Genomic DNA, 24,741 nt, shown 5'->3' with positions numbered 1-24,741 from the left:
TGGCTCTGTTGTATGTAAGTTGAGCCCCCCGGGGAGGTAATCATGATAAAAATCTAAAATTTTTCCATCGCGTTGGGGTGCAACCAACAATCAAATGAATCAAAGCAACGCAACTTTTCAAAATTTTCTTGGCTTTGTTAAAGGAAAATTGATGAGGCTGCACTGGGTCAAATAGAGTGCATAAAAAGTTCAAAAATCAAAATAGATTGGGTCTTCGATCAACTCAGTTCATAAACCGTTTTAATTGTGTATGAAATGCTACTCAGCATTACTGAATGCACTTTGTGCAATGAGAATAATTTAGAAATCTCTGAAAGAAGTTGAGCGTGGGCATTATGTGAATAGCACGTTCCGTTGCCATCAACAACACCCACATGGTACACAGTAGTGTCCTTCATTACATAACTGATATGTTATCATCAGAGAACTCGCGCTGCCTTCATTGTCCTCGTCAGACGTCAGTACGTGGGCACAACTATAGAGTTATCCAAAGAAAAGATTCCGAGGATTGCGTCATAAACAACAGTATTACCATATAAACGCAACATAAACAGTCAAGCGAATGCAAATGTAATACAGTACACAATGCTCACTTATATTTAAAGTTTATTCGCGGATAATATTGCACCAAGAGAGCATAAGCTATGCAATCACAACTGCTGCAAGAGCATTTTGAAAAAGAAATGCAAGATAACGTGACAGAGAAAATTTTTTTAAGTTGTATCAATTTGTATTATGGTTTGTCTTTATAGGAGTGTTAAGCTTCAATAATGCGTTCCATCTTACTTTTGAATGTTTACAAGAGAGCAATTAGTCAAGGTTCAATGATCTAAAGAAAGACGCAGAGTTGATTAAGCTCCTCGAGGGCATACTAAACAGGTTTGTTTACTGAGGGTCTCTATCGCTAGGAAACACGTATTTTCAGTATTTATCTTAAATGACGTGACGGAAACAACCAAAGACGAGGGTGTAAAGATTCAAAGACATGACGGAATAAACAAAGAAAAGAAACACAATTTAGCAATAAGATCTACACGGTGAAAACGTTTCAAAGGTACGTGTTAAGCGCTGCGACTTGCATGTGTCGCCGAAGGGTCCTGTAGAATGTTTCAAGACAAACTAGTCTATCGTCACGAGCTCAAATGATTTTAACCTTGCTTATGAGCAATTCGTACCCTCTTCATTTTGACACTGTACTCTGCACATTTCGTCTTAACTCACGGACAGCTCCCGTCGTCCGATAAATAAATTGTTTCACTTCATCAGCGAAGCAATGTATCACCAGGCCGTTAAACGAAACGAGATGAGATGACTCAAAAGAGAGACCCAAGGCTTAGCCGACTCCACCTGACGAAATGAGTTTTTGTAACTTACAATGTGTTTTGAAAATTACAACGGAATCAGTTTTGTAGTCGAATACGTGTCGTGAGGGCGAACTAGCGCCGCTTCAGCCATAGTAAGCAAATTTAATCATAAATTACGTTCAAAGAGCTCACTTTGCGAGTGCAAATGAAAAAAACTGATGGTATTATTATTATTATTGTATGAAGAAACGTTTAAATATCGTTTAAGTTGTTTCAGTATCAATTATGCGCTATTTCCTAACGCTTCATGGCGAATTAGCCTTACAAATGCTTTTTCTCCTTTCTCACGTCACGACAATAGATTCCTGTTTTGAACAATTTGATCAGTGATGTTCCGCTGGACGAAAAAGTCAATGCACCAGTAAACAAAGAGCATATGGTGAAACGAATATTGCACTCAATTGCAATTTCAGCGGTATTCCCCATCACTTATTCGTTCCTTCTCACAAGGAGGCCTTCGAGAAAGTAGCAAGGCCTCATATCAGATTAAATCTTAGAAAATATAATCATAAGTAAAAGTAACATGCAACGTGTTTGTCGTCTTTTATTTTGCCCTTCATTCCACGGAACATGGACTGAGCAAGATCATGACAAATTAGCTAATGTTATCTTTTTTACTTATAACATAAAAGCAGAATATCCGGGTAAAGATGGGGATTATTCCTTCAAAGAGGAAGAAGAACAAAGTCATTGGAACTATTAAGAGGCCGACGATTGAAGTAAGCGAAGAACGAGAACCATGTAAGTAGAGAAAAAAGAAACTGTCTCAAACAGAGCATATTTATCCTCTCTTGCTGTCTCTAAATGTTATTATTTCCAGTGTAAACGATTTGAACTAATTTTGGGAGTTGTATGTGTATTTCAACAGGGAAGAATATGGGATTCAAGATATTTAAGGAATCAATGGGAGTGGAATTTTTTGAAAAAAAGATGGCAAAGGCAGACGAGGTGAAGAACTTTTTCATAGAATTTTCATCAAAATTTCATAATCAATATAGCTTTTGTCTCGGTAACGCAATCGCTAACGTCACCCTCATAATTCATAATCGCCATCATCGTTATCAAAATTAGAAACGATTTTCGTCTAGGGTTACCCTCTGTTTAATTTTTTGTCGTTTTTGTTCTCGCTATTGTATTTTTTGTTGTTTCATCGAAATCTTTTTCCCATACATTATCCAAAACACTAAACACCAGTATTGAAGACTACAGCAAAAGGTTATCCGTCTTGTCACGGTCATGACGGGAGTGGGATAAGGAACAAATCTGACTTCTCTTAAGGAATAGAACCCCGCACCTGCGGTTTCCGCGTTGCGATGCGTGACCGTTTAACTACACAGAACTCTGTGATGAGTTAAACCATTACTAAGTTCAAATGTGATACATGCCCTGCAGCTGCATACAGCGAGGATCAACAGTGCTGCACGTTCTTTGCAAGAAAAATAGCATGTTTTTCTTTAATCAACTACAGGATGTTAAATTTACCGACCTTCCTATGTTGTTTGTGTTTAAGGCCTCTCCAAATATAACCGTGATTTGTAAGCATGACTGATGTCGTGTTTTTGCTTCCCTTTACAGCCTCCACCAGAAGCTGGACCGTTCAGTGCGTCACAATTAGCACTTTATGTAAAAAAGTTTCAAGCCGGCTTTGTTCTCAGGTCACTCGTTACACAACAGACGAGAGGTGTAGGTGCATCTGGGGTTGTAACAGTCCTAAACAACCCTCTCCTCCCTGCCCACGAATTTTTTTCTGCAGAAAGGGTGTTTCCAGTCCGTCTCCGTCACTGTAATCTCGTTAAGATGGACGATGCCGAATTGGACATCAGATTAACGACTCTCAAGTTTGCCGACAGTGACTTTGAATCACCTTTCGATCTGTTTTTGTATACTGGCGAAGAGGCTGCATATTGGAGCCTTTATAGCTTAGACAAGATGCTTAGTGCGTTGAATGGAGACATAAAAGCATTTGAGACCTATTGTGCGGAGGATCCTTGGCAGTAAGTACAATCAATGTAAAATATGTGAAAACACTGATGACCCAAAAGTATAATAACCCAAAATTGTTTTCAGAATGCTTACGACGCCGGCTGCTGAGCCAGTAACACAAAAAGACAAAGAGTTGGTCAAATGAAATTTAGAAAGTTAATTTTTTTCTGCTTTTACAAATACAGCTTCTATTTGACCATTGCTGCATTTCGTCGAGCTCCTAACTCATTTACTGATCAGCGGTATTACTCGTGGATGGCGTTTGAATACAAAGCGAAAGACGGTGTGCCTCGCTACGCCAAATTTCGCCTCGTCCCTGCTGATGATAGAGAAGAAACTGGACTTATGACAGAAGAAGAGCAAAGAAAACCTTGGTAGGACCTGTTGTCCATTCTTTGTAATCATACTAAAAAGTGTGATGTATGGTCATTATCAATCAGTCTTAGAAGCTTGTACTGGAACGAATGAATCAGAGCTCGGCTAACTTTAAACAAGAGAATCAATCATTTCTTAACTTACTTCTCCTCTCTTTTCTGTAGGGAAACATTCCGTTGGGAGGGAGATAGGAGACCTAAAGATTATCTAACTTCTGAATTTGAAGAGCGCATGTCAGACGGTGGTATTCAATACAAACTTCAAATACAACTACATGAAATACAACCCGAGGACTCACATCTTGTTCTCCACGCGTCTAGAGTCTGGGACCAAGTCACTCACCCTTGGTTGGACTTAGCTAACGTCAAGTTGACTTCACTTATACCATTAGACGTAACTGAATCAACACGTTCTTCGTTAGAAAATATGCCCTCATCTTTGTCAGTGCCACCAGCCAAGACTATCTACGACTACAATTCCTCGGCGTACTTGAAATTAAAAGTACAATCTGGCTCAAGCAATAAATTGAATCTGCGGCGACCTTCGAAAACCGGGGAAGATATGTCCATTTACTGCATCTCAGTTTTCACTGGCGATCGAAAATATGCTGGTACCAACGCCGATGTAACCCTCACCATCACAGGTAAGACTGAATTCAAACATTTCAATTCAAACACTTTCTTCACATTAAATCTATTGTCACGGTTATGCAATGGAAAAATACTTTACAATTCAGAGTTCACCCTCTCTGAAGGCAAAGATGAACTAACGTTTGATATTTAGAATGGTAAAATGTTTATGATTACTGCAATAATAGCTTTTTTTAAAAAAAACGTTTTCCAAGGAACCAAAGGAAGAACAAGACCTCTTTTGATGGACAAATTGCTCCATGACGATCTTGAAGCTGGAAAAGAAGATACTTATCTTCTTTCTGCAGAAGATGTTGGGGAGCTTTTAATGATTAAACTACACAATGATCAAAGTGGATTGTTAAGTGACTGGTTTGTGGAGAAAATCATGATTACCTGTAGCCAAGATCCCCAGAGGCTTTATGAATTCCCTTGCTTTCAGTGGGTACAGAGTGAATCCGTCTTCTTCGAAGGAAAAGGTAAGTGTTGATGGAAGCAACCATGTTGTTCAGGGTTGTATGAAAGGATAACTTTGACAACGATATCGCTGAGATTTTTCGGTAAATTTGGGACAACTGCAACTTCAAAGGAGCTTCGCCGAGGGCCATGCTTGTCAAGAATGAAAACTCAAGTTTTCAAGAATTTCTATTTTTTCAACCCTTCTTATCATCTCTAGCCAAAAACTGTCTCAATATAATTTGTTTCTTGGGTGTTTCTCTACATTTATCTTTCAAGGCTTCATCCCTTGGAGGTTATTACAAACCTTAACGGCCCTAAAGAAAAGTAGAAATTTGGAGTGTATTGTCGATTTTTTCTTTGCATGAGGTATTCGCGGAAGGTATTTTCTGCAAATTGCAACCTAGTTGTTAAGTTGTTCGCAACTTAGTTGTTTTACTCGATCAACCAGATCTTTGCGTAGACACGTGGTATAACATGATGAGGATCCCTAATCGTATTATAGACGGATAAACGAAAAGGGAATTACAAACATCATATCACAATCACACTTACCACTCTAACTTTGACGGGGCACAATCATCGTTTATGGCATAACTCGATACCTAGTTAAGCGCTCTTCGCGCGCTGCAACTCTTGCGATTAAATAAAATACCTATTACTCTAGAATACAACAAATATATATCACAATTCCTTATGGCTGGTGTTGTTTAATCTACTTCAGCGTTACTTGTCACAGAGAAGCAGCATGAAGCAGTGCAAAACCAAAGACGAATTGAAATTCAACAGAGACAAGAACTGTTCCAGTGGGGAGACGATCCTGTATTTCACTGTTTACCTGGATATGTCAAGTCTGAAAATTGGAAAAAACTACCTAAAGATGTCCAGTTTACCACTGAAGCCGCCGATGACCTTCACACAGCCAGACAGAAAGCTCTAATAAACCTTGGCTTGATAAAATTATGGAATATCTTCGATTCTTGGGAAGACTTTGATGATTACCGTAAGGTAGGTTTAGGCATGATACAATTCAAAGTCGGATTCATCGTCAAAGAGATCTCTAAGCATTTCCTTTTCATCTAACTGTAAAGAGACACCCGCGGGAGGTTCTGTTAATCTTTAAGTCCGTATATTTCAGTAATTACTCTTTAATCTGGCATAATATTAATAAAAAATAATGCGAGATCTTATACGAAAACCAATAATAAAATTCTCTTCGTGTTTTAGACTAGAATTTTAAACGTGTTACAAGTGAAATTCGATTGATTAGCAGGAGGTCGACTTTTATCTAGGCGTTCGTCGCTTTTGTTGGTGATGTTCCACAAGCCGCCGACCATTGGCAGGAAGACAACTTCTACGGAGCGCAGTTCCTGAATGGCTGCAACCCTGATACAATCAAACGATGTACTGAACTCCCCCCTAGCTTCCCCGTCACACAAGAGCTGATTGGCAACCTTCTTGATGAGGGTGATACATTAGAGAAAGCAATGAAAGTAAGTGTTTTTTTTCAATTGATTTCTGATGGACGAACGGCAGCGAGGAAAGGAGGGACGAAAGGAAGATGTAAGCACGAATAGACGGACGTTCGGAAGAATATACGTACCGACGGGTTATTGACCCAAAAAGCCGAGTGACTCTCGTTAAAACAAACTTCAGTTTGTGTTCCCAATTCAAGACTGACGTTTTGTGCGTGAGTGTTTCTTTTTCAATTTTATCATACATTTCAGGAAGGTCGTCTTTACATGGTTGATTTCAAGATCCTTGAGGACATCAAGCTTTACGGCTGGAATGACGAGAACTTAGAGAAGCGCTACATATCTGCGCCGTTTGGGTTGTTCTATGTCAAGGGCACTGGAGACATAGCACCCATAGCAATTCAGTTCCACCAAGAAACGAATGAGACCAACCCAATATGGACCCCAAATGATTCCGAGTTGGACTGGACCTTCGCTAAGATGTGGTTGCGCACTGCAGACGTTCAGTGGCATCAGGTGAGTATTTCCGGATCTAAAACGACATTTGCAACCAGGTGAAAGATTACAAAACATTTCTACCCAACCCTACGTGTATGATCCTGTCACGTTCGCGAGTGACGAAGAACAAAGAAGAAGAAAAAAACACAGCAATAGAGCCTGAGCAAATAATAGTGACATAACAGAGAAAACTTCACAGGTTCACAATTAAACGAGGCATATCGCCGCGCAGGTTGTCATTTTCCAGAGCCATAACAGTTCGGAGTCGCAAATATGTATTTTTTTTCTTTATTCTCACTTCAAAAGTAGTTTCTTATGTATCATTTGCATATTCAAAAGTTTTACTGAAAAAGATAATAACACTATGGAAAGTAACACTGCAAAGTAAATCAAGAAAATTGAGTCACATGTACTTGAAGATATGAATCTCAACTCAGTTCACTGTACAAGATTTACCTTACTTATAAGTGCTTGTTTAAACATACGTTTTAGGCGACTACACAAAATTTTGTAAAAAAAACTTAGTAACCTTCCTAAAATTTGTAAACATTTTTCTTTTGCAGATGATCACTCACCTTCTTCGAACTCATCTGTTCATGGAACCGATCGCTGTTGCAACCTGGAGACAGCTTCCCTCCGTCCACCCTTTATGGAAACTACTGATACCTCACATAAAGGGAGTTTTGGCCATCAACACCGTTGCAAGGGAATTACTGCTTCCTGCGGGGGGTGTGGCTGATCACACACTTAGTGTGGGAGGCGGAGGTAAAATGCTTCTGTGAATGTCACCCGGCCATCATTTTGGTGTCCCTTTTCTGTCTGGGTCTCCCGCATAATTTGTTCCCCCCTATTTTACACCTTTCATATCATCTTTCAAATTTCACGCATATCATATGAATGAGATTAAAATCATAATTTCAAGTGTTACCACGTCACCTATACGAAAGGCTGAACATTCATTGTATGAGCAATTTTTTAACCTTATATATCAAATCAGCTTTTCTGGTTGTCTGTTGAGATTACATTTCTATTCATCGTCTTTTTTTTTACAATATTCTCCAACATATGAAATGGTAAGCATGCATTTCAAATCCATTATTGCTCCAACATTCCTGGGTTACAATGTGAATATTGCCAATATTTGTTTATCATGTTTTATAATAATCTGCTCATTTTTCCCGTTTTAGGTCACATTGATCTCATGAAAAAGCACTACAAGGACATAAATTGGTCATCGTATGACCTACCAAATGTCCTAAAGGAGAGAGGAGTGGACGATCCAGACAAACTTCCAGGATTCCACTATCGCGACGATGCTTTGCGACTATGGCAGGCCATAAATGACTTCGTCAAAAGGATGCTATCGATTTATTACAAATCAGATGAGGATATCAAAAGGGTGAGAAGTGTTTTATCTCAGAAAGTAAGAAAGAGCTGGAAACCTTTTCTAAAATACACTCTCACTCCATGCTGCCTTTTTTCCCAACAGGACACAGAACTCCAAGCGTGGATCGAAGACATTCACAACAATGGCTACACTGTCCGGGAGGGTGAGGCGGACCATGGCTTCCCATCGTGCGTTGCAAGCTCTGAGCAGCTGGCCAACCTACTTACTATTGTCATATTTACCTACTCTTGTCAACACGCAGCCGTCAACTTTTCTATGATGGACGTGTATGGCTTCTCTCCCAATGCACCTACTCTCATGCGACAGCCTCCTCCAACAGAGAAGGGCAAACTGACCATGGAAGACGTTATGAAAAGCCTGCCCAACCAGCACCACGTAGGAGTTGCTATAGCGACCGTCTACGATCTAACACGCATATTTCCTGATGAGGTAAGAAATATCTGAACTTTTGTCCCAAAACTATACTTTTCTATTACTTTTCCTGTTGTGTAGTTATCACACAATAAAAATATAAATTTCTTTTTTCAAGTTGTCATGCCAATCACTGTTACAGTTAAAGCTGAAGCATCATATGCGGTCATTTAAAATTGACTTGAGTTGTTGTTTAGTAAACCTGTGTTTTAGGCCATATTTTTTAATCTGAACTTATGATGGGAACAGTTTTATAGATGGACTGAAAATATTTATTCACTTCAGACAGCCTACTCAAAAGTAAATCTCGAGGTTCATCGATTTTTTAAAACTTCGGCCTAAGTTAGATTTTGTCGAAATAGCCATCCCTATAGTTTTCAGTTTTCCCCTCAAGCCAGAGTTCAGATAATAGATACACACTTCACGTATTTATCTTACTGAGTTATATTTTTGCGTATAGGTTATCGTATTAACAAGTGCATTTATCTCTCTCTTTTTCCTATGAAGCGTTTCCTTGGTGATTACTCTGATGGCTCCTTTACTGACATGGCTGCCAGAGAGGCCATTTTGCTCTTCCAAGGAAAACTTAATCGTATTTCAAGGTCCATAAAGAAAAGGAATGATACTTTGAAGTTTCCTTACATTCATTTACTTCCGGAAAGAATACCAAACAGTATAGCTATTTAGGCATGGTTCCACCAAGATACTCACATATCATTAACACCCAGATATGGGTTCCAGTGTGAAATAGACAGGAAATACTTCTCAGAAGTACCCTGGATATCATTGAACTGCGCATCGAATGAACGATTCCAGAATGCTATTTCTCCGATGATATGAATCCCGAGTCAAGTTTTTCGTATGTGCCATTTGGACCATGTACTTGTACTCTCTCAGTATATAAGGTTGATGTTCTCTTTCAAGGATAAATGATTAACCAATAAACATCCGACAATGATCCAAGTCGCATCAACTTGATGATTTAATCCGAGAAATGTAGAAAAATAAATTTAGAATAAGAGACTCGATGAAGCAACGAGTTTTCTATATCGTTTTTCCAATGATGAGGATCGCGCTTCGACGTTTCGACTGCAAATCGTGTATAGTTGGTTCTCAACAATTATGACTGGTGCACTTCGATGCTGCCTGTGTAGCTGAGTTTCTCTCCCAGTGGCAAGAGGCAGTAAGGGTTAACCCGTTAACTCCCATGAGTAACCAAGACAGAATTTTTCCTTGCAATGTCTATACAACATCAACCAGATAAGTGATGAGAATGAAGAAGAAGATCAATTTAGGGATAATTAGTTGATCAAATACTAAATTCTCTTAACTAACATTATACGAATTGTATGGTTGACAGTAAGGAGAATAACAAATTTGATCTGGGAGTTAAAGGGTTAATTGTTAAGTCATCAATTCTAAGACGGAAGTTCGTCTACTAGTTTGGCTCTGATGATAAATTTAGAGAACTGAATTAGTTTATAAGAACATAATTTTGCGTAATAAAAGAAACAAAACACTAAAAAAAGAGTAACAATAAATAGAGAATAATACATGTACAGGCGTAGATATGGGATTTCTCTTCGATGTTAAGTCGATAGCTCACGAGTGAGCGCAGCGAATTAGTGAAATGTCGGGTTTAACACGAGCAGAGAAATTCTATATCTACAAGCAACCATGTATTATTTTGCGTATCATATAAACACAATAGCCCTGTGGTGACAAGAAGAGCCGATTTAATAAATGAAAAAAAAAAGAATCGACAATCATACAAAGCGTTGGCGCAAAGTCTCAAGATGGAAAAATGAATCGGGATTACAAAACAACAATGGTCGTAATTTTCAAGTTACAAAATTCTCATTTATTGACTTTGTCCTTACCGGCAGAAGAAATCTTTCGGGTAAACGACCAAAATCGGCCTGTGGCAAATTTTCCAGTTGCCGATTTTCCCTCTCAGCCGCGAGAAATAGAGAATGATATATGAGCGCGCCTAGATATGGAATTTCTCCTCGAGTGTTTAACTCGATAGCTCACGAGTGAGCGCAGCGGCATATACATTTACAAAGGAAGCAATTGAAGATTCTGTCATTGGCTTTGGGTTAATATCTTGTAAACCTCAACGGCTCTTAGAGAGGTTTTTCGCTTTTGTTTTGCAAAACCAAAGACCTCCAAAGCGTGTTTCTTGAATAAATATTCAGCTTGGAAAAGTTTTAGATTTTATTATGATCCATCCTGGCTGCAGCCCTTGATATTTTGAAAGAAATGTGGAAATAAATCGTGTGATCGTTTTGTGTATAGTGGACTTTGATGATCGCCATCGACAAAACTTTGCCGTCTCCGCTTACAGTGTACAAATAGTGACGTAAGCCATACGTCTCTCGGCCTTCATTGCGTGATACAGCATTTGAAATTTATGACATGAAGATATCGTCACATCTTCGATGTCTAAACGTCAATTCGTGGGCCTAAGCTAGAATTACAAAAATAATCGTAGGATCACGTCAATGACAAGAAGCGCGAAGTAAGTTGTCACAATTTTAAGCTGCTGTTTTGATCGTGGATTTTTTTACGGTTACAAAGCCAAGTGCCTTATAATACAGTACTCGAAACTGGTGTCGGATTATACATTGTATTGGTGCTACTTAGCTTAGCTCAGACAGACATTTGTTTTCGCAACCACTGGCCAAGCGCTGTCGGGGAAACATGAAACGTAACATGAAAGAAAAAGGTTTTAAATTTCATCATTATTATTGAATAAAGAGAGATTAGAGATTTATGGATGAGTTAAGCCCTTAAGAATACGTCCCTTTATATTTTTAAAATGTTTAGACACGAACGCTTTCCACGGTACAATTAGCAAAGGCTCAGTGATCTCAAAGTAACATGCAGAGGTGTTAAGTTCCCTTAGGGCATTATAAACAGCTTTAGGTCTTTGTTTCTAGGCAACAGCTGAGTTCTTTGTCACTTGACGTCAGGGCAAGAGCAACAAGTGACGCAGTGATCGATATGGGAAATAAATATTGAGGGAATTTGCAAGATATCGTTCACAGGTTCATAGCAGGTGAGTATATTGTATCAAGTAGTGTATTTGCTACAGACATGTTTTGTGCAATGTTTCTGACCCGCCTTTCACCAGGACCAATGATGAAATGCAAACTCCACAATCATTGTGCGAACTGGTAATGAGCACACCATTCCGATGCTTCATAATTGTGTTATTTCGCGTTGTTTGACCGTAAGCTGTATCTGCTCGTTAAATGGTTTTTTTACTTCACTAGCTTTGTTCTATTTCAATCTGCCAGCGGGCTAAGTGCTATATTTATACGAAACGATGAAAATTTAGTTTCAGTGGGAGTCCAATATCATGGAAACGGATTGATTTTTGAAAGAGTTGTGTGACAATTGTCACGTTTCATTATTTTTTTAACGTTTCCGTCGATGAAGATTTTAGAGCATGTCTTGATTATTACAAATGAATTAAGGGAGTAAGTTTCTGAAGAAACTGTGGTGCTGCGTCGGTGGGAGAGTATACTAGGGTAATACTAGCATTGTCGACACAGTTGATTACGTAAATTGGGCACCGTAAAGAGTTTCAAAGCTGACGTGTTGAGCGTTAGCCCTTTTTTATTATTACAGCTAACCTTTAGTTCTTAATAGTGTTCAAAATACAAGTCCTCTCGTGAATATGCAGGCATATTAATGACTTCGGGTGGCTTGTAGAAGGAGTCATTAATATGCGCTCCTACATCGCTAGTTACTGAGTTGAAATTTACTTTGAATGTAAGGAAAGCGATGTCTCTTATGAAAGAAACGTTCTTCAGCTTGATTAGAAGAAAAAGATGGGATAAAAGTACACTTTAATGATATTTGAATGCGTTAAGTTACCTCTAAAATCCCGAGTGACTTTCAATATCCAAAATAAACCATCGGTATGATAATCTTGGACAAATATAAATGATGAAGACGATTAGCTTCACAAATGCATTATTCTTCGTCTGCGTGACACGCTCGGGGAGATGATAAGGGATGAGGGGGGAGGGGTGGGGTAAGGGGTGAGGAGCGCGCGGCTGGCAGATTTACCCTCTCTGCCGCGCAGGCTATGTTATTACGTTTACATTTCCAATGTTGGATGCGCTCTTTAAAACACTTCGTGAGAACAATGGACGTTTCGTCCCGGAAATATTAGCATCAAAAGCTGCAAAGGCGACCAAAACCTTCACCGAATGCATATCAATTAACCTAAAACATCGGGAAAGGTGGGACTCCGGATCGAAATTTCCGGGCTTGGTGTCTCTGGCCGGGTCATTGTACTGCGTTTGTGGTCAAAATACTCAGTCTCGAAAGCTGTCTCAAATGGGGAGCAAGAGCTTACGGGGTCAAACGTAACTAAGAATAGGGCTGGTCGACTAGGATCACCACATCCATAAGCATTCCTCTTATACTCGGCATTGACTCTTTATTCTATCACTTACCAGAAAAAAAAAAAACTTGTTTAGAAACATGGGCATTATTCCATCAAAGGGAAAAAAGAAAAGAGTGAATCAAACCATCAAGAGACCAACAGTTGAAACAAATCAGGAGCCAGAAGGCTGTAAGTAAACAAGAACTGTTCATCTCCTGTCTGAGTTTAAATTATGCATGATTTATGTTTTCTTTGACTAATTTGTGCTTTTTTACAATGTAAATAGGGAAGAACATGGGATTCAAGATAGTCAAGGAAATGATGGGACCGGAATTATTTGAAAAAATGATGGTAGAGGCAGACGAGGTAATCAAGTTCTTTATGCCTTTAATGTCCGATCTCACCTCAGAGATGAAACATTTTCATCATTGCTATCATTATATTTGTTTGGTAATTGTCCTTGATCCATATCATACTCGTTAACATCGACGATAGAGTTACCGCTATTATTTGTAATCGTCATCGATTACAAATAAACATTAGGAATGGTTTTTGTGAAGGGATATAATCAGGAGTGTCTAGCAATTCTCCAGGATAATGTTTAAGTTTTCATTTAATCTCCATAGTGAACGAATTTTGTTTTAGATAAAGGTTAGAGACTAGTTCTGTACTTGCTTCCCTTTACAGCCTCCACCAGAAGCTGGGCCATTCAGTGCGTCGCAGTTGGCCCTTTATGTTAAAAAGTATCAAGCCGGGTTCCTTCTCAAGACACTCTTGACACAACAAACAAGAGGTGTAGGAGCCACTGGAGTTGTAACAGTCCTCAACAACCCTCTCCTCCCTGCGCACGACTTTTTCTCTGCAGAAAGGGTGTTTCCAGCCCGCCTCCTCCACTGTAATCTTATCAAGGTAGACGATGCCGAATTAGACGTGAGACTAGCGGCTCTCAAGTTTGCTGATAGTGACTTCGAATCACCTTTTGATCTGTTGTTACATACTGGTGAGGAGGCTGCGTATTGGAGCCTCTATAGCTTAGACAAGATGCTTAGTGCGTTGTATGGTGAGACAGAAACATTTGCGACATATTGTTTGGAGGACCCATGGCAGTAAGTGGCAACTTTATCTGTTCACATATCGTACCAAAATAAAAGAAAACTTTACTTAAAAGGTAAATGCCTGGAGAAAGGGAAGTGTAATTGACCTGTTATCATAAAAGTTTCGTTGTACGAAATGGGCACAAAATTTGATTCGATTTTGAGCTAGCTCGCATTTAAGTGAAAGAAATGAGATACGATATTTCATTTTCAATTTATTCACAAGACGCTCGGGAGAAGTCTTTCGATAAATTCCAACTTCCGATCTGTCCTGAGATCTTTGTATTAAACATATGCGGCCACAAGACTGGATTCCCTGTTATTGAGTAGCCTTACTACCTTTTTCAAAAAGATCCAAAAACAAAAATGGAGAGCCATCCGCTTTTTTGTTTGTAATCAAAACTGAGTGCCCGAAACAGGCTTTTTTTTTCTTGCATCTGCCGCCAAGTAATTAAACAGCTACAAGCTAAAAGTACCGCAATTCATGAATTTCCGTTTCTTATCTGCTTCTTCAAATACAGCTTTTACTTAACCATTGCTGCATTTCGTCGAGCTCCTGAATCATTTACTGACCAGAGGTATTACTCGTGGATGGCGTTTGAATACAAAGCGAGAGACGGTGTGCCTCGCTACGCCAAATTTCGCCTCGTCCCTGCTGATGATAGAGAAGAAACTGGACTTATGACAGAAGAAGAGCAAAGAAAACCTTGGTAGGACCTGTTGTTCATTCTCGGCAATTCCCGAAGAGGAATTATTTTTAGTTAATTCAGCCCAGAGAAAAAATCATAAAAGGGTCAAGTAACATGTACACTAGTAGTTTATCCAATTTTCACTTTAAGCGATTAGTTGTGCTGCGAGAGGAAAATTATGAACATTGTTGAAGAAATGCTAAGCGAACTTTCGGTGAGCGTATGCTCAGGATTTCTTTAGTTTTCTTTAGCAGTAAGTGCGCCGGTATGAACCAATTTGAACTTTTGGGAGGCATAAGGACCGTAAGACTACATTGTCTTTCCCGAGATCTCAGCACAATGACCCAGGAAAGGCGTAAATCCGCAACCTCTGAGCCAGACTCCTGCACAATAACAACGCAGCTAGGTATGTCAATTTCTTAAAAAAAAAAAAAAAGTGTACGTCAAAAACAATTTTATGACTACTAAACCGGCAAATTACTGCCATCGCAATGATTTTTCTTGTGTCCCTGCTCCCCACGGCTCGTTTGTTTGTTTTGTTTTTCTTTGCTTTTTTACCATTATGATAGTAGTGGTCAATGTGGTCGCAGAAACTGATACTAGAGGTGCTAGTTAGCTTGTCTGGCTGATCTCCAAAATCTACCATGAAACCAGCTATAGGAATTTTTAGTTTATTTTTCTTGTTTTTCTGTAGGGAAACATTTCGATGGGAGGGTGATAGGAGACCTAAGTCCTATTTAACTGCTGATTTTGAAGAGCGTATGTCAGAAGGTGGCGTTCAATACAAACTTCAAATACAACTACATGAAAAACAACCCGACGACTCACATCTTGTGCTTCACGCGGCTCGAGTCTGGGACCAAGCAACTCACCCTTGGCTAGACCTCGCCGAAGTCAGGTTGACGTCACTTTTACCAGAGGATGTAACAAAGGGAACCCGTTGTTCATTAGAAAATATACCGTGTGGGTCTTTGTCACTCCCTTCTGCCAAGACCATCTACGACTATAATTCCATGGCGTATTTAAAGTCGAAACTTCAATCACGACCTAAAAAGCAGAGCTTTTCTTTAAGGAAGACTTCTAAATCAGAGGGAGATATGTCCATCTACTGCATTTCTGTGTTCACGGGAGACCGAAAACATGCTGGTACCAACGCCGATGTAACCCTTACAATTACAGGTATGACTTCTTTATTTCCAAGATACGAGCATATCTAGTCCACCAGATAGATCGTTGATCAGCGGATAATTGTATGCAAACTGAATATATGGGACGACATGCACCCTCGATGAGACGCTACGACGATAATTCTTAAAGAGTGTTTACCATCTTCCATTTTAGAATCCAGGGCCCAGTTGTTCGAAGGCTGATTAGCGCTAACCCAAGATTAAACCGTAATCTGAGTTTTTCATTCCTTTATTCAAAAGCATTCTTAGGATAATTTCTTGTGTTCTTTTTAGAGCATCAAATAGTCGTATTCTAGACAAAAAGAATCCGACTGAATCTTGTTTTAAAGCTATCAGTTCTGAAATCAGATTTCGCACTAACCCTGGAGTATCTTAATCCAGCTTTGAAAAACCCGGCCCAGAGAAGAGAAAGCTCGGGTTGAGTGGCATTAAAACCAATCGAGATTCTTTATTTAGTCTACTCTTTCGTGGGTTTGTTCCCTACTTCACAGCCGCTGACTGAACTCGTCACGTCATAGGCATGCAATGATGACGGTCTTGTTTAAGAAGATCCTAGACCCATACTTTTTATGACTTGTCAGTGCTGTTAAAAGGTACACTTGGATAGATCACCAAAGCCATCAGAAGGTACTTATTCCCATTTAGATCTGCACTCAGACAAATCAGTTATCTTTTCAGTTATGGAGCGAAATGATGGACTCCATTGTATTTGACTCAGAGTGACTCTTTTGAAATCGTATTTAGGCAGTAGAGGTAGAACAAGACCTCTTTTGATGGACAAATGGCTCCATGACGACTTTAAGGCTGGACAAGACGATACGTATATCTTGGCAGCTGAAGATGTCGGAGATTTGTTGATGATTAAGTTACACAACGATCAGGGTGGTTTGTATAGTGACTGGTTCGTGGAGAAAATCATGATTACCTGCAGCCAAAATCCTCAAAAGCTTTATGAATTTCCTTGCTTTCGATGGGTGCAGAGTGAATCCATCTTCTTTACAGGAAAAGGTACGAAGTTAATGATGACATAAATCTCCACAGTACTGATAAATAAAATGAACCCTCTTTAGGGAGCATTTTTATTTATCGCCTGGAGGGGGTCGGGGGATTTTTGGAGGACCACATGGTTTTCAGGGGGGATGGAGGGAGCATTAGTCTTTGCCAACAGCGCCAATAGGGGGGCAATGGAAAATTGATTCCCGATTAACTCCTATGGAGGGGGATCATAACAGTGTTACAGAATCCTATGGTGGGAGGGGGCGTGAAGTAAATTTTGATCGTAACACAACCCCCCCTTCCCCCCAGGCGATGAATAATGACAGGTTCCTTAGTCAATGTTTCATGCCTCTATCGATGATAGAGTGTTGAAAGTGAAGCAAGGTCGAGGACAGATTAAAAGAATGCCTTCTGACTTTCCTCCAGCCCTTCTAGTCACAGATGAGCAGCACGAAGTGATACGAAGCCAAAGGCGACTCGAAATTCAACAGAGGCAAGAACTGTTTCAATGGGGAGAAGATCCTTTGAACCACGGTTTACCAGGATATGTCAAGTCTGAGCACTGGAAAAAGCTCCCCAAAGATGTCCAATTTACAGAGGAAGCTGTGGATGACCTTCATACCGCCAGAAATAAAGCACTAGTAAATCTTGGTTTAATAAAGTTATTGAATATCTTCGATTCTTGGGAAGACTTCGATGATTACCGTAAGGTATGCATTTGTTTAATTTTACTTTATCCGTTAGGTCCTATGAGGGAACTTTTGAAATTTTGTCAAGTGTGTGTTTGGGTTGTCAAAGCATGTTCCATGTGCGTTTCATATGTTTTCATAGAAAAGCTTGATAATACAAAAGAAATCTCTCAACAAGCTGCAGGACTTTCTTTGCACAGCGTCTTCAACAAACATTTTAGGTGAAAACGTTTATCCATGAAGGTTGTGCATTTGATGGGAAAATAAGTGAGTTGTGCTACCTTAACAAGGAAATCTACAGCAGTCCATTTTGTTGCAGGCGTTTGTTTCTTTCGTTGGTGATGTTCCAATGGCTGCCGACCACTGGCAGGATGACTGCTTCTACGGGGCACAGTTCCTGAATGGCTGTAACCCTGAAACGATCAAGCGATGTACGGAACTACCTTACAACTTTCCCGTGACACAGCAATTGGTTGGAAACCTTCTTGATGTTGATGACACTCTGGAGAAAGCAATGAAGGTAAATATACCTACACATGAAACTGTTCGGAACTGTTCATTTGCATCCATGGATGATCGAACCGACAGACTCACGAAGTGACTGTGTGACCAGAAGACTGACGACGAAACTTAGGGACGACGAGAAAAAATAACGACCGATAGACCAAATGCACGATCGAACGATCGAATAATCACACATGCGTATGACTGATTTACTAAGGAAGCAATGTGGCCGAGTGGTTGGGGCGCTGGGCTAGTAACCTGGTGGTCCCGGTTTCATGCCCTTCACCCTGTTACCCACCGGATTTGTTTTAGGTTGCCTGAGCTCAACTTCGTGGCTACGCCTTGTCTATAGCCAACTGGTCTGTCTCCCGCCAGTTGGAATTTTTTAACCCTGTGTTTATGTACAATTTTTTTGTATTGGCCCTGAAAGTCCCATTTGGGGAGTGGTCAATTATTATTGTTATTATTATTATTACAGCCTATTTGATCGAATATAACCTTTTCATGTTCATAGCTCGTGCAAAGCTCTGTTGTTTTCTTCCTAATTATTCATTTTTAAATTATTTTCAATAAGGACGGGCGTGTTTATATGGTCGACTTCAGCATTCTTGATGGCATCCTATCTTATGGATTCTTAGATGAAAACTTAGAGACGCGCTATACGTGTGCGGCGATGGGTTTGTTCTATGTCAAGGGCACTGGAGATATGGTTCCCATCGCAATTCAGCTTCACCAGGGACCTGACGTGACCAACCCATTATGGACCCCTAATGACTCTGAATTGGACTGGACCTACGCCAAGATGTGGCTGCGTAATGCTGACATGCAGTGGCATCAAGTAAGTTTTCAAGTTAAGGATCTCAACTATAGAAATCCAGAATAGGTGGATACATTACCTCTCCGGATAGATTCTATTTGGTTAGCGTTGCGTCTCTTAATGCACAGATATAAACTATTCCAGCGATCTGTTAGGATGATGATGATGATTGTAAATACCATACTTACGATTTTTAACACTAAAGATGATAAGGATTTCTGTTACTATCCCCTCCCTTCCCCTGCCAATTGATTTTGCCCAACACCCCTTCCTTTACGTTCTCTTTAGACGATTGCGCATCTTCTTCGCACTCATTTCTTCATGGAGCCACTCGCTCTCGCCAGCTGGAGACAACTTCCCTCTCTTCACCCACTGTGGAAACTATTGGTCCCTCATTTGAAGGGAGTTATGGCCATCAATACCCTTGGGAGAGCAAGGCTCATTGCAGCTGGAGGTGTAGTGGATCAAACTCTTAGTATAGGAGGTGGAGGTAAGGGAGCTCCGTCTGTGGATATTGCCAGAACTCCTAACTTCCTGAATGAATATTTACGCCCCAAAAATTCAACGTATCGCACACCTTTTTGACGAAACCTTTGTTAAGACGGCTTTTAAGAGTCCTTTACTTTACCATTCATGTTACATTTCAGATGAGCTGTCCAATATTTAAAGCTTTTAATATTGTTTTTTGTTTCGTTATCATTGGAAGATTTTTATTCGGCAATGTATATTTGTAAACCAGATCTCTTCATCCGTTCATGCAGCAACTTGTACGAAAAAGTTTGTAATGATTTCAGAGGATACCAAAAGGTTACTTCGTTTTCATAACGCTCAGTTTAATGTCCATTGTAGGTCATATTGATCTCATGAAAAAGTACTACAAGAACATGAAGTGGTCGTCGTATGACCTGCCAAATGTCTTAAAGGAGAGAGGAGTGGATGATCCAGACAAACTACCTGGGTTCCACTATCGTGATGATGCCTTGCGACTATGGCAGGCCATCAAGAATTTCGTCACAAGGATTGTATCCATCTATTACCCATTAGATGAGGTTATTCAAAAGGTGAGAAGTGTTTTATCTGGAAAACCAGGAAATCGCGAAATGCATATTCAAGAATTTATCATTACTCAACGGTGACTTTTCTCTCTGCCAGGATACAGAACTCCAGGCGTGGATCCTCGACATTCATGACAATGGCTACACAGTCCGCGAAGGAGAGACGGACCATGGCTTCCCATCGTCTATTGCAAGCGCTGAGCAGCTGGCTCACATACTAACTATTGTTATCTTTACTTGCTCTTGTCAACATGCAGCTGTAAACTTCTCGCAGATGGACGTGCTCGGTTTCCCGCCAAATTCGCCAGGCCTCATGAGACAGCCGCCTCCAAAGGAAAAAGGCACAGTGACCATGAAAGACATAATGAAGACTCTTCCCACCAAGCACCAGGCAGGAGTTGCTATAGCGACGGTGAACGATCTGACTCGAATTTCTCCCGATGAGGTAAGTTATAACCTTGATATTCTTTAACAAATCCTGGTATTTCTCTTCAAACATTCAAACATGATGTGTCAACCAATTTTGACGCTGATTGTAGATATTCTTTTCTTACCTTCAAGCGTTTCCTTGGTGATTACCCTGATAGCTCCTTCACTGACATGGCTGCCAGAGAGGCCATCTTGCGCTTCCAAGGAAAACTTCAGAGAATTTCGGCGTCAATAAAGAAAAGGAATGAGAAGTTAAAGTTTCCTTATACTTATTTGCTTCCGGAGAAAATACCAAACAGCATCGCTATCTAGAGAAGCATGCTATAATTCTTACATAGCAACTTGTTTAGCTACTTGATAAGAATACACATGGCTGCGTTACGTTTCACAGCCAAGAAAATGTTCGAAAGTGAATGCTTTCAAGAGTCGAGAACATCTTAACGGGCCGTGTTCAATTTACATGGTAAAACAAGTTTTCATCAATATTCGCATTGAAATAGTTTTTCTCTACAGTAATTTATTTATTTATTCATCTAGGTGAGCCCTATACGTGGTAATTCTTTAGTGTGTTCTTCTTCGTGCTGAATCTTAAAGTTTAATTTAGATGAACCTCATATTTGCTTTTTAAAAGGGAGTACGGCTTGTTTTGAAATATCTAAAGAAATGTAAATATAACTCGACAGATACTAAAAATTTATTACTAGGCAGAAGTATATACATGTGATAATTATAGTGTAACGGAGGCAAATGGAAAATGTCTCTGTATCTTTTGAGAAGACTGGACGTTTCCTATTTTTCTGGTTAAACCCAGTTACACGTACAAATGCTACCCCAAATAGTATGCTGAGAAGATTAAATCGGTTGTCCAAAATATTTCCAAGTGGCTATGGTTACTGCGTACAAGCAAAACAGGCTTGAGAGGACGAAAAGCGAAGAACTGCCGTTAAAAAGCTTAGCTGAAAAGAAGGATGTCAGTGCCACATTCGTGATTATTGAGGACGATAAGAAAATGGCGCCAGGGAAAGATGATGCTTTTGCCGCCTTTCGGTATACAACCGCTGTTTTAGCTGGCTTGCTTTTACGTTCGTCTCCATTCACAGAAATTCAGAGACGTGCCCAGTGCACTGAGGTGAAAAACAAAAATTTCATTGAAACGTGCTAGGCATAAAATTTTCAATACTTTAGAAAAAAATTCATGGTCTTGTCAGTCACTAGAAATTGTCAGTCAATAGAAACTTCAGTCGCAAGAAATTGTGGTCAATTTTCGCTGGTGATAAATGAGATGAAACAGATGACTGAATTTTTTTTATCGAAAGACGGTATTGTTATCAGTTAGCTACCTTAAAAGGAGAGTGCCAACAACCAGCTGCAGTTCGTGAAATTGTTCAGCGTTCGTGACAAAAGAAGACCGAGCTCTTGATGACGGTGGAAAGTCTATCAAAGGCGCCATTTGAGTGCAAATGCATTTGTTATTCATTCTGACACAAAAGATTTCTTCTCTTCGACAAATCTTTGAGTCACAAAATACTATGTCATAGTGTAGTCTGATCGTCCGGGTGAGTGTAGTTCTGAAAAGGACTGTGGTCGGTTGAAGTGACTGACGTTTCGACAATCTGAGTGGAAGTCATCATCAGAGGCTGGTGATGACTTCTGCTCATGGTCACCAATACCGACAACAGTTCTTTTCAGGACTACACTCACCCGGACGATCAGACTACACTTCCACATGTTACCCCCGGCTTCAAACCATTTACTGTACAAAACACAACCTTTATTCGAAGAAAAAAAAGATCGATTTTCAACAAGAGATTATAAGCAGCTGTCAAAAGCATTAATATGTCATCGGTTCAGTTTAGTTTATATTAGACAACGCGACCTTCGGTGACGTTGTTTAAGCCACATTTACGCTGACAAGTTTTTTATGACAAACACATTGCGGAAAATTATCTGCTGTACATTAACAGAGTAAACTAATCAGAAACACCTGTCAACAAAATGACAGCAGCTCTGGAGTAGATTTTCGTTGATTTAGAACTAAACCGTTCCATGTTTACTTGACTTTAGACATCTTGTCGATCTTCACTACGAAATTTCTTTTTTCCAAATTTCTTTGTAACTATCCTTAAAAAAAATATAGCATGTCCGTTTGTGCACGAAAGAAAGATGGACAGAAGCCACAGAAAGTTTAGCTCTTAGAACAAAAGATCGAATAAAGAAAACATTTTTAATAATTATGCACTGCTTACTATCTTCTTTCTACATTGACACGGAAAAGTTATCAGGGATAAAACTGTCAAGGAAATCTTGAGTGGAAATACAATACAGAGCTATTTTTACTCACTATAAACAAACAAAATGTGTTCACGGTTTTGCACCGTGTTTGAAAGAACGACATGGTGGCTCCGTTTCCTCAAACACAAATAGAATGAAATTATAACCCAAAATATCCAAGATCTTAAATGATATTCGGTAACAGTGATATCAACTTGACCTACAACTTTGATGCACATTTTGCAGAACGTTTAAAATAGCACGTCGAATGTGCCTCATCTTCCAGCAGAAAATTATAGGGTTTAAAGAAGAATTAACAAACACTAAGGTCCATGAATTTATCGTGAAAAGTATTACTAATATACAAGGCAACCATGGCAGAATTTCTAAGACCCGTCCCATTTACCATTTAACCAAAGTATTGCACTGGAATTTGAGCTTGGTAACTAAAGCGTCGAAAACTGCAAGAAGATTAGCGAAGACCACTGTCGTCAGCACTGTGCAAATAACGTTTTTAGCAGCAAAAACCAGCTTTATGACATTCCTTGGAATCAACAGACCAAGGGATGAAAGCGATTCGCTGAAGATCCACGCCACAATGCCGCGGCAACAACACGCCTTTGAGTCACAAGTTCCTGATATCTGAGATGAAAATGGATGGCAAGGAATCTGTCCAAACTGAAAGCCGTAACACCGAATAGCGAGGTTATTCATAGATTTCGTGATATAGGTAGAATATCCTACGTGACTACGCGAATTGAAAAAAAAACAAAAAAAAACGTTTACCCCTACCGCTTCTCAAAAGACATATTTGTAAAGAATTATGATATGCTCATCTGACCGTGAATCCATCATTATAGTGTGGGAAGAAACATAAAATTGAGTGTATATTTGTCAGTCAGGGTGACGCTGATTTGACAGGCTTTGTCGGTGATAACAAAAGATCGTCGTGTTAATTTTAACCAGCATGACATAGTTTGATGCTACTCTGGTTTGCAGATTTAATGAATGTAACTGAAGAAGTTACAATTCATAGACCCAACGTTTCGACACTCCTGTCTAGTGCCTTCATCAGGGGTGATCTAAACGCTGCAACAAGAGGTCCTTTTATATGATCACTAATTAGCGGCCTTTTTTCTGACGAGGTGTAAATAGGCGTCAGGAAGCAAACCTGAAGCAAAGGAGCGTGGGCGGAGTTAATATGCCAAGCCTCCAAACAAAGGCGGTAACGGTGGTGGTAACGCCGATTAGTGGTGATAATTTTAGAATTATCCCACCCAATTGTATGGTTGGTTAGGCATGTATGCTCCGATAAAGCTGAATTTTCCTTTTTGCAAAGAAAAACCGGTGCTCTTTTAACCGTGTACCAAACTGACGTTTGGTCTGTCCGATGTATTCGTTGTCACAGTCATTGCAAGGAATAGAATAAATGGCGTCGGTTCGTTGTTCTTTCGTGACAGGATCCTTAGGTTTGGCGAAAATATGCCCCAAAGTCTGAAAAGGTTTTTGAGCAACTTTCACGTTGTGGCTATTCAAAATTCTCTTGATGGGTTCCGTAACACCCTGTATGTAAGGAATAACAGCAAAACCAGTCGCTGGTTCCCTTTCGTCAAGAGCGTTATTATTTGTTACTGGTTTTTGGCAGTTACGGAGAAAATTACTAAAATAAATCTCTAAATTACCCTGAACCCCTCTGGACACATTTAAATCAAGAAATGTGTCCAGAGGGGTTCAGGGTAATTTAGAGACAAGTGTCTACCGTAAACCTACCCACACCGACAAATACCTCACTTTCGATTCTCACCACCCTATTTGCCATAAAAAGTCTGTAGCCAAAACTTTACTTAGGAGGGCTGACTGTCTACCATCTTCACTCGACTCGAAGGCTGAGAAGAGGAAATATGTTTCCAATGTCCTAAAGGCAAATGGCTATACAAAAACTTTTCTCCGTAACTGACGAGTGTCTACCGTAAGTCTACCGTACTGTTTTGTACAGTAAATGGTTTGAA

At 39.8% G+C, this 24,741-nt stretch overlaps 2 protein-coding genes across 4 annotated transcripts; both read left to right on the top strand.

Moving 5' to 3' along the window:
* The first annotated feature begins 853 nt into the window (after window positions 1–853).
* On the top strand, window positions 854–9,620 carry LOC131782014 (allene oxide synthase-lipoxygenase protein-like). Of its 2 annotated transcripts, none has more exons than XM_059098725.2 (14): window positions 854–1,054; window positions 2,000–2,105; window positions 2,233–2,312; window positions 2,940–3,358; window positions 3,533–3,721; window positions 3,887–4,365; window positions 4,567–4,830; window positions 5,532–5,815; window positions 6,100–6,300; window positions 6,535–6,798; window positions 7,344–7,545; window positions 7,968–8,179; window positions 8,270–8,617; window positions 9,107–9,620. In XM_059098725.2, the coding sequence occupies exons 2-14, from the start codon at window positions 2,015–2,017 to the stop codon at window positions 9,284–9,286; spliced, it is 3,213 nt and encodes a 1,070-aa protein (XP_058954708.2). In that variant the 5' UTR covers window positions 854–1,054; window positions 2,000–2,014; the 3' UTR covers window positions 9,287–9,620. The 2 variants fall into 2 exon arrangements, with proteins under 2 accessions (XP_058954708.2, XP_058954707.2); XM_059098724.2 differs by having other exon boundaries at window positions 1,997–2,105.
* Window positions 9,621–11,400: 1,780 nt separating this feature from the next.
* LOC131782035 (allene oxide synthase-lipoxygenase protein) lies at window positions 11,401–22,451 on the top strand. 2 transcript variants are annotated; one of them, XM_059098745.2, is made up of 14 exons: window positions 11,401–11,660; window positions 13,096–13,190; window positions 13,288–13,367; window positions 13,689–14,107; window positions 14,617–14,805; window positions 15,479–15,963; window positions 16,716–16,979; window positions 17,394–17,677; window positions 17,976–18,176; window positions 18,735–18,998; window positions 19,266–19,467; window positions 19,827–20,038; window positions 20,130–20,477; window positions 20,594–22,451. In XM_059098745.2, the coding sequence occupies exons 2-14, from the start codon at window positions 13,100–13,102 to the stop codon at window positions 20,771–20,773; spliced, it is 3,219 nt and encodes a 1,072-aa protein (XP_058954728.2). In that variant the 5' UTR covers window positions 11,401–11,660; window positions 13,096–13,099; the 3' UTR covers window positions 20,774–22,451. The 2 variants fall into 2 exon arrangements, with proteins under 2 accessions (XP_058954728.2, XP_058954727.2); XM_059098744.2 differs by having other exon boundaries at window positions 13,075–13,190.
* Window positions 22,452–24,741: the final 2,290 nt, after the last annotated feature.

The sequence above is a fragment of the Pocillopora verrucosa genome, chromosome 3 (genome assembly GCF_036669915.1).
Source record: "Pocillopora verrucosa isolate sample1 chromosome 3, ASM3666991v2, whole genome shotgun sequence".
In the NCBI taxonomy this organism is placed as follows: Eukaryota; Metazoa; Cnidaria; class Anthozoa; order Scleractinia; family Pocilloporidae; genus Pocillopora; species Pocillopora verrucosa.
The sequence above is the reverse complement of the archived record's forward strand: the minus strand, read 5'-3'. Positions and strand labels throughout refer to the sequence as shown.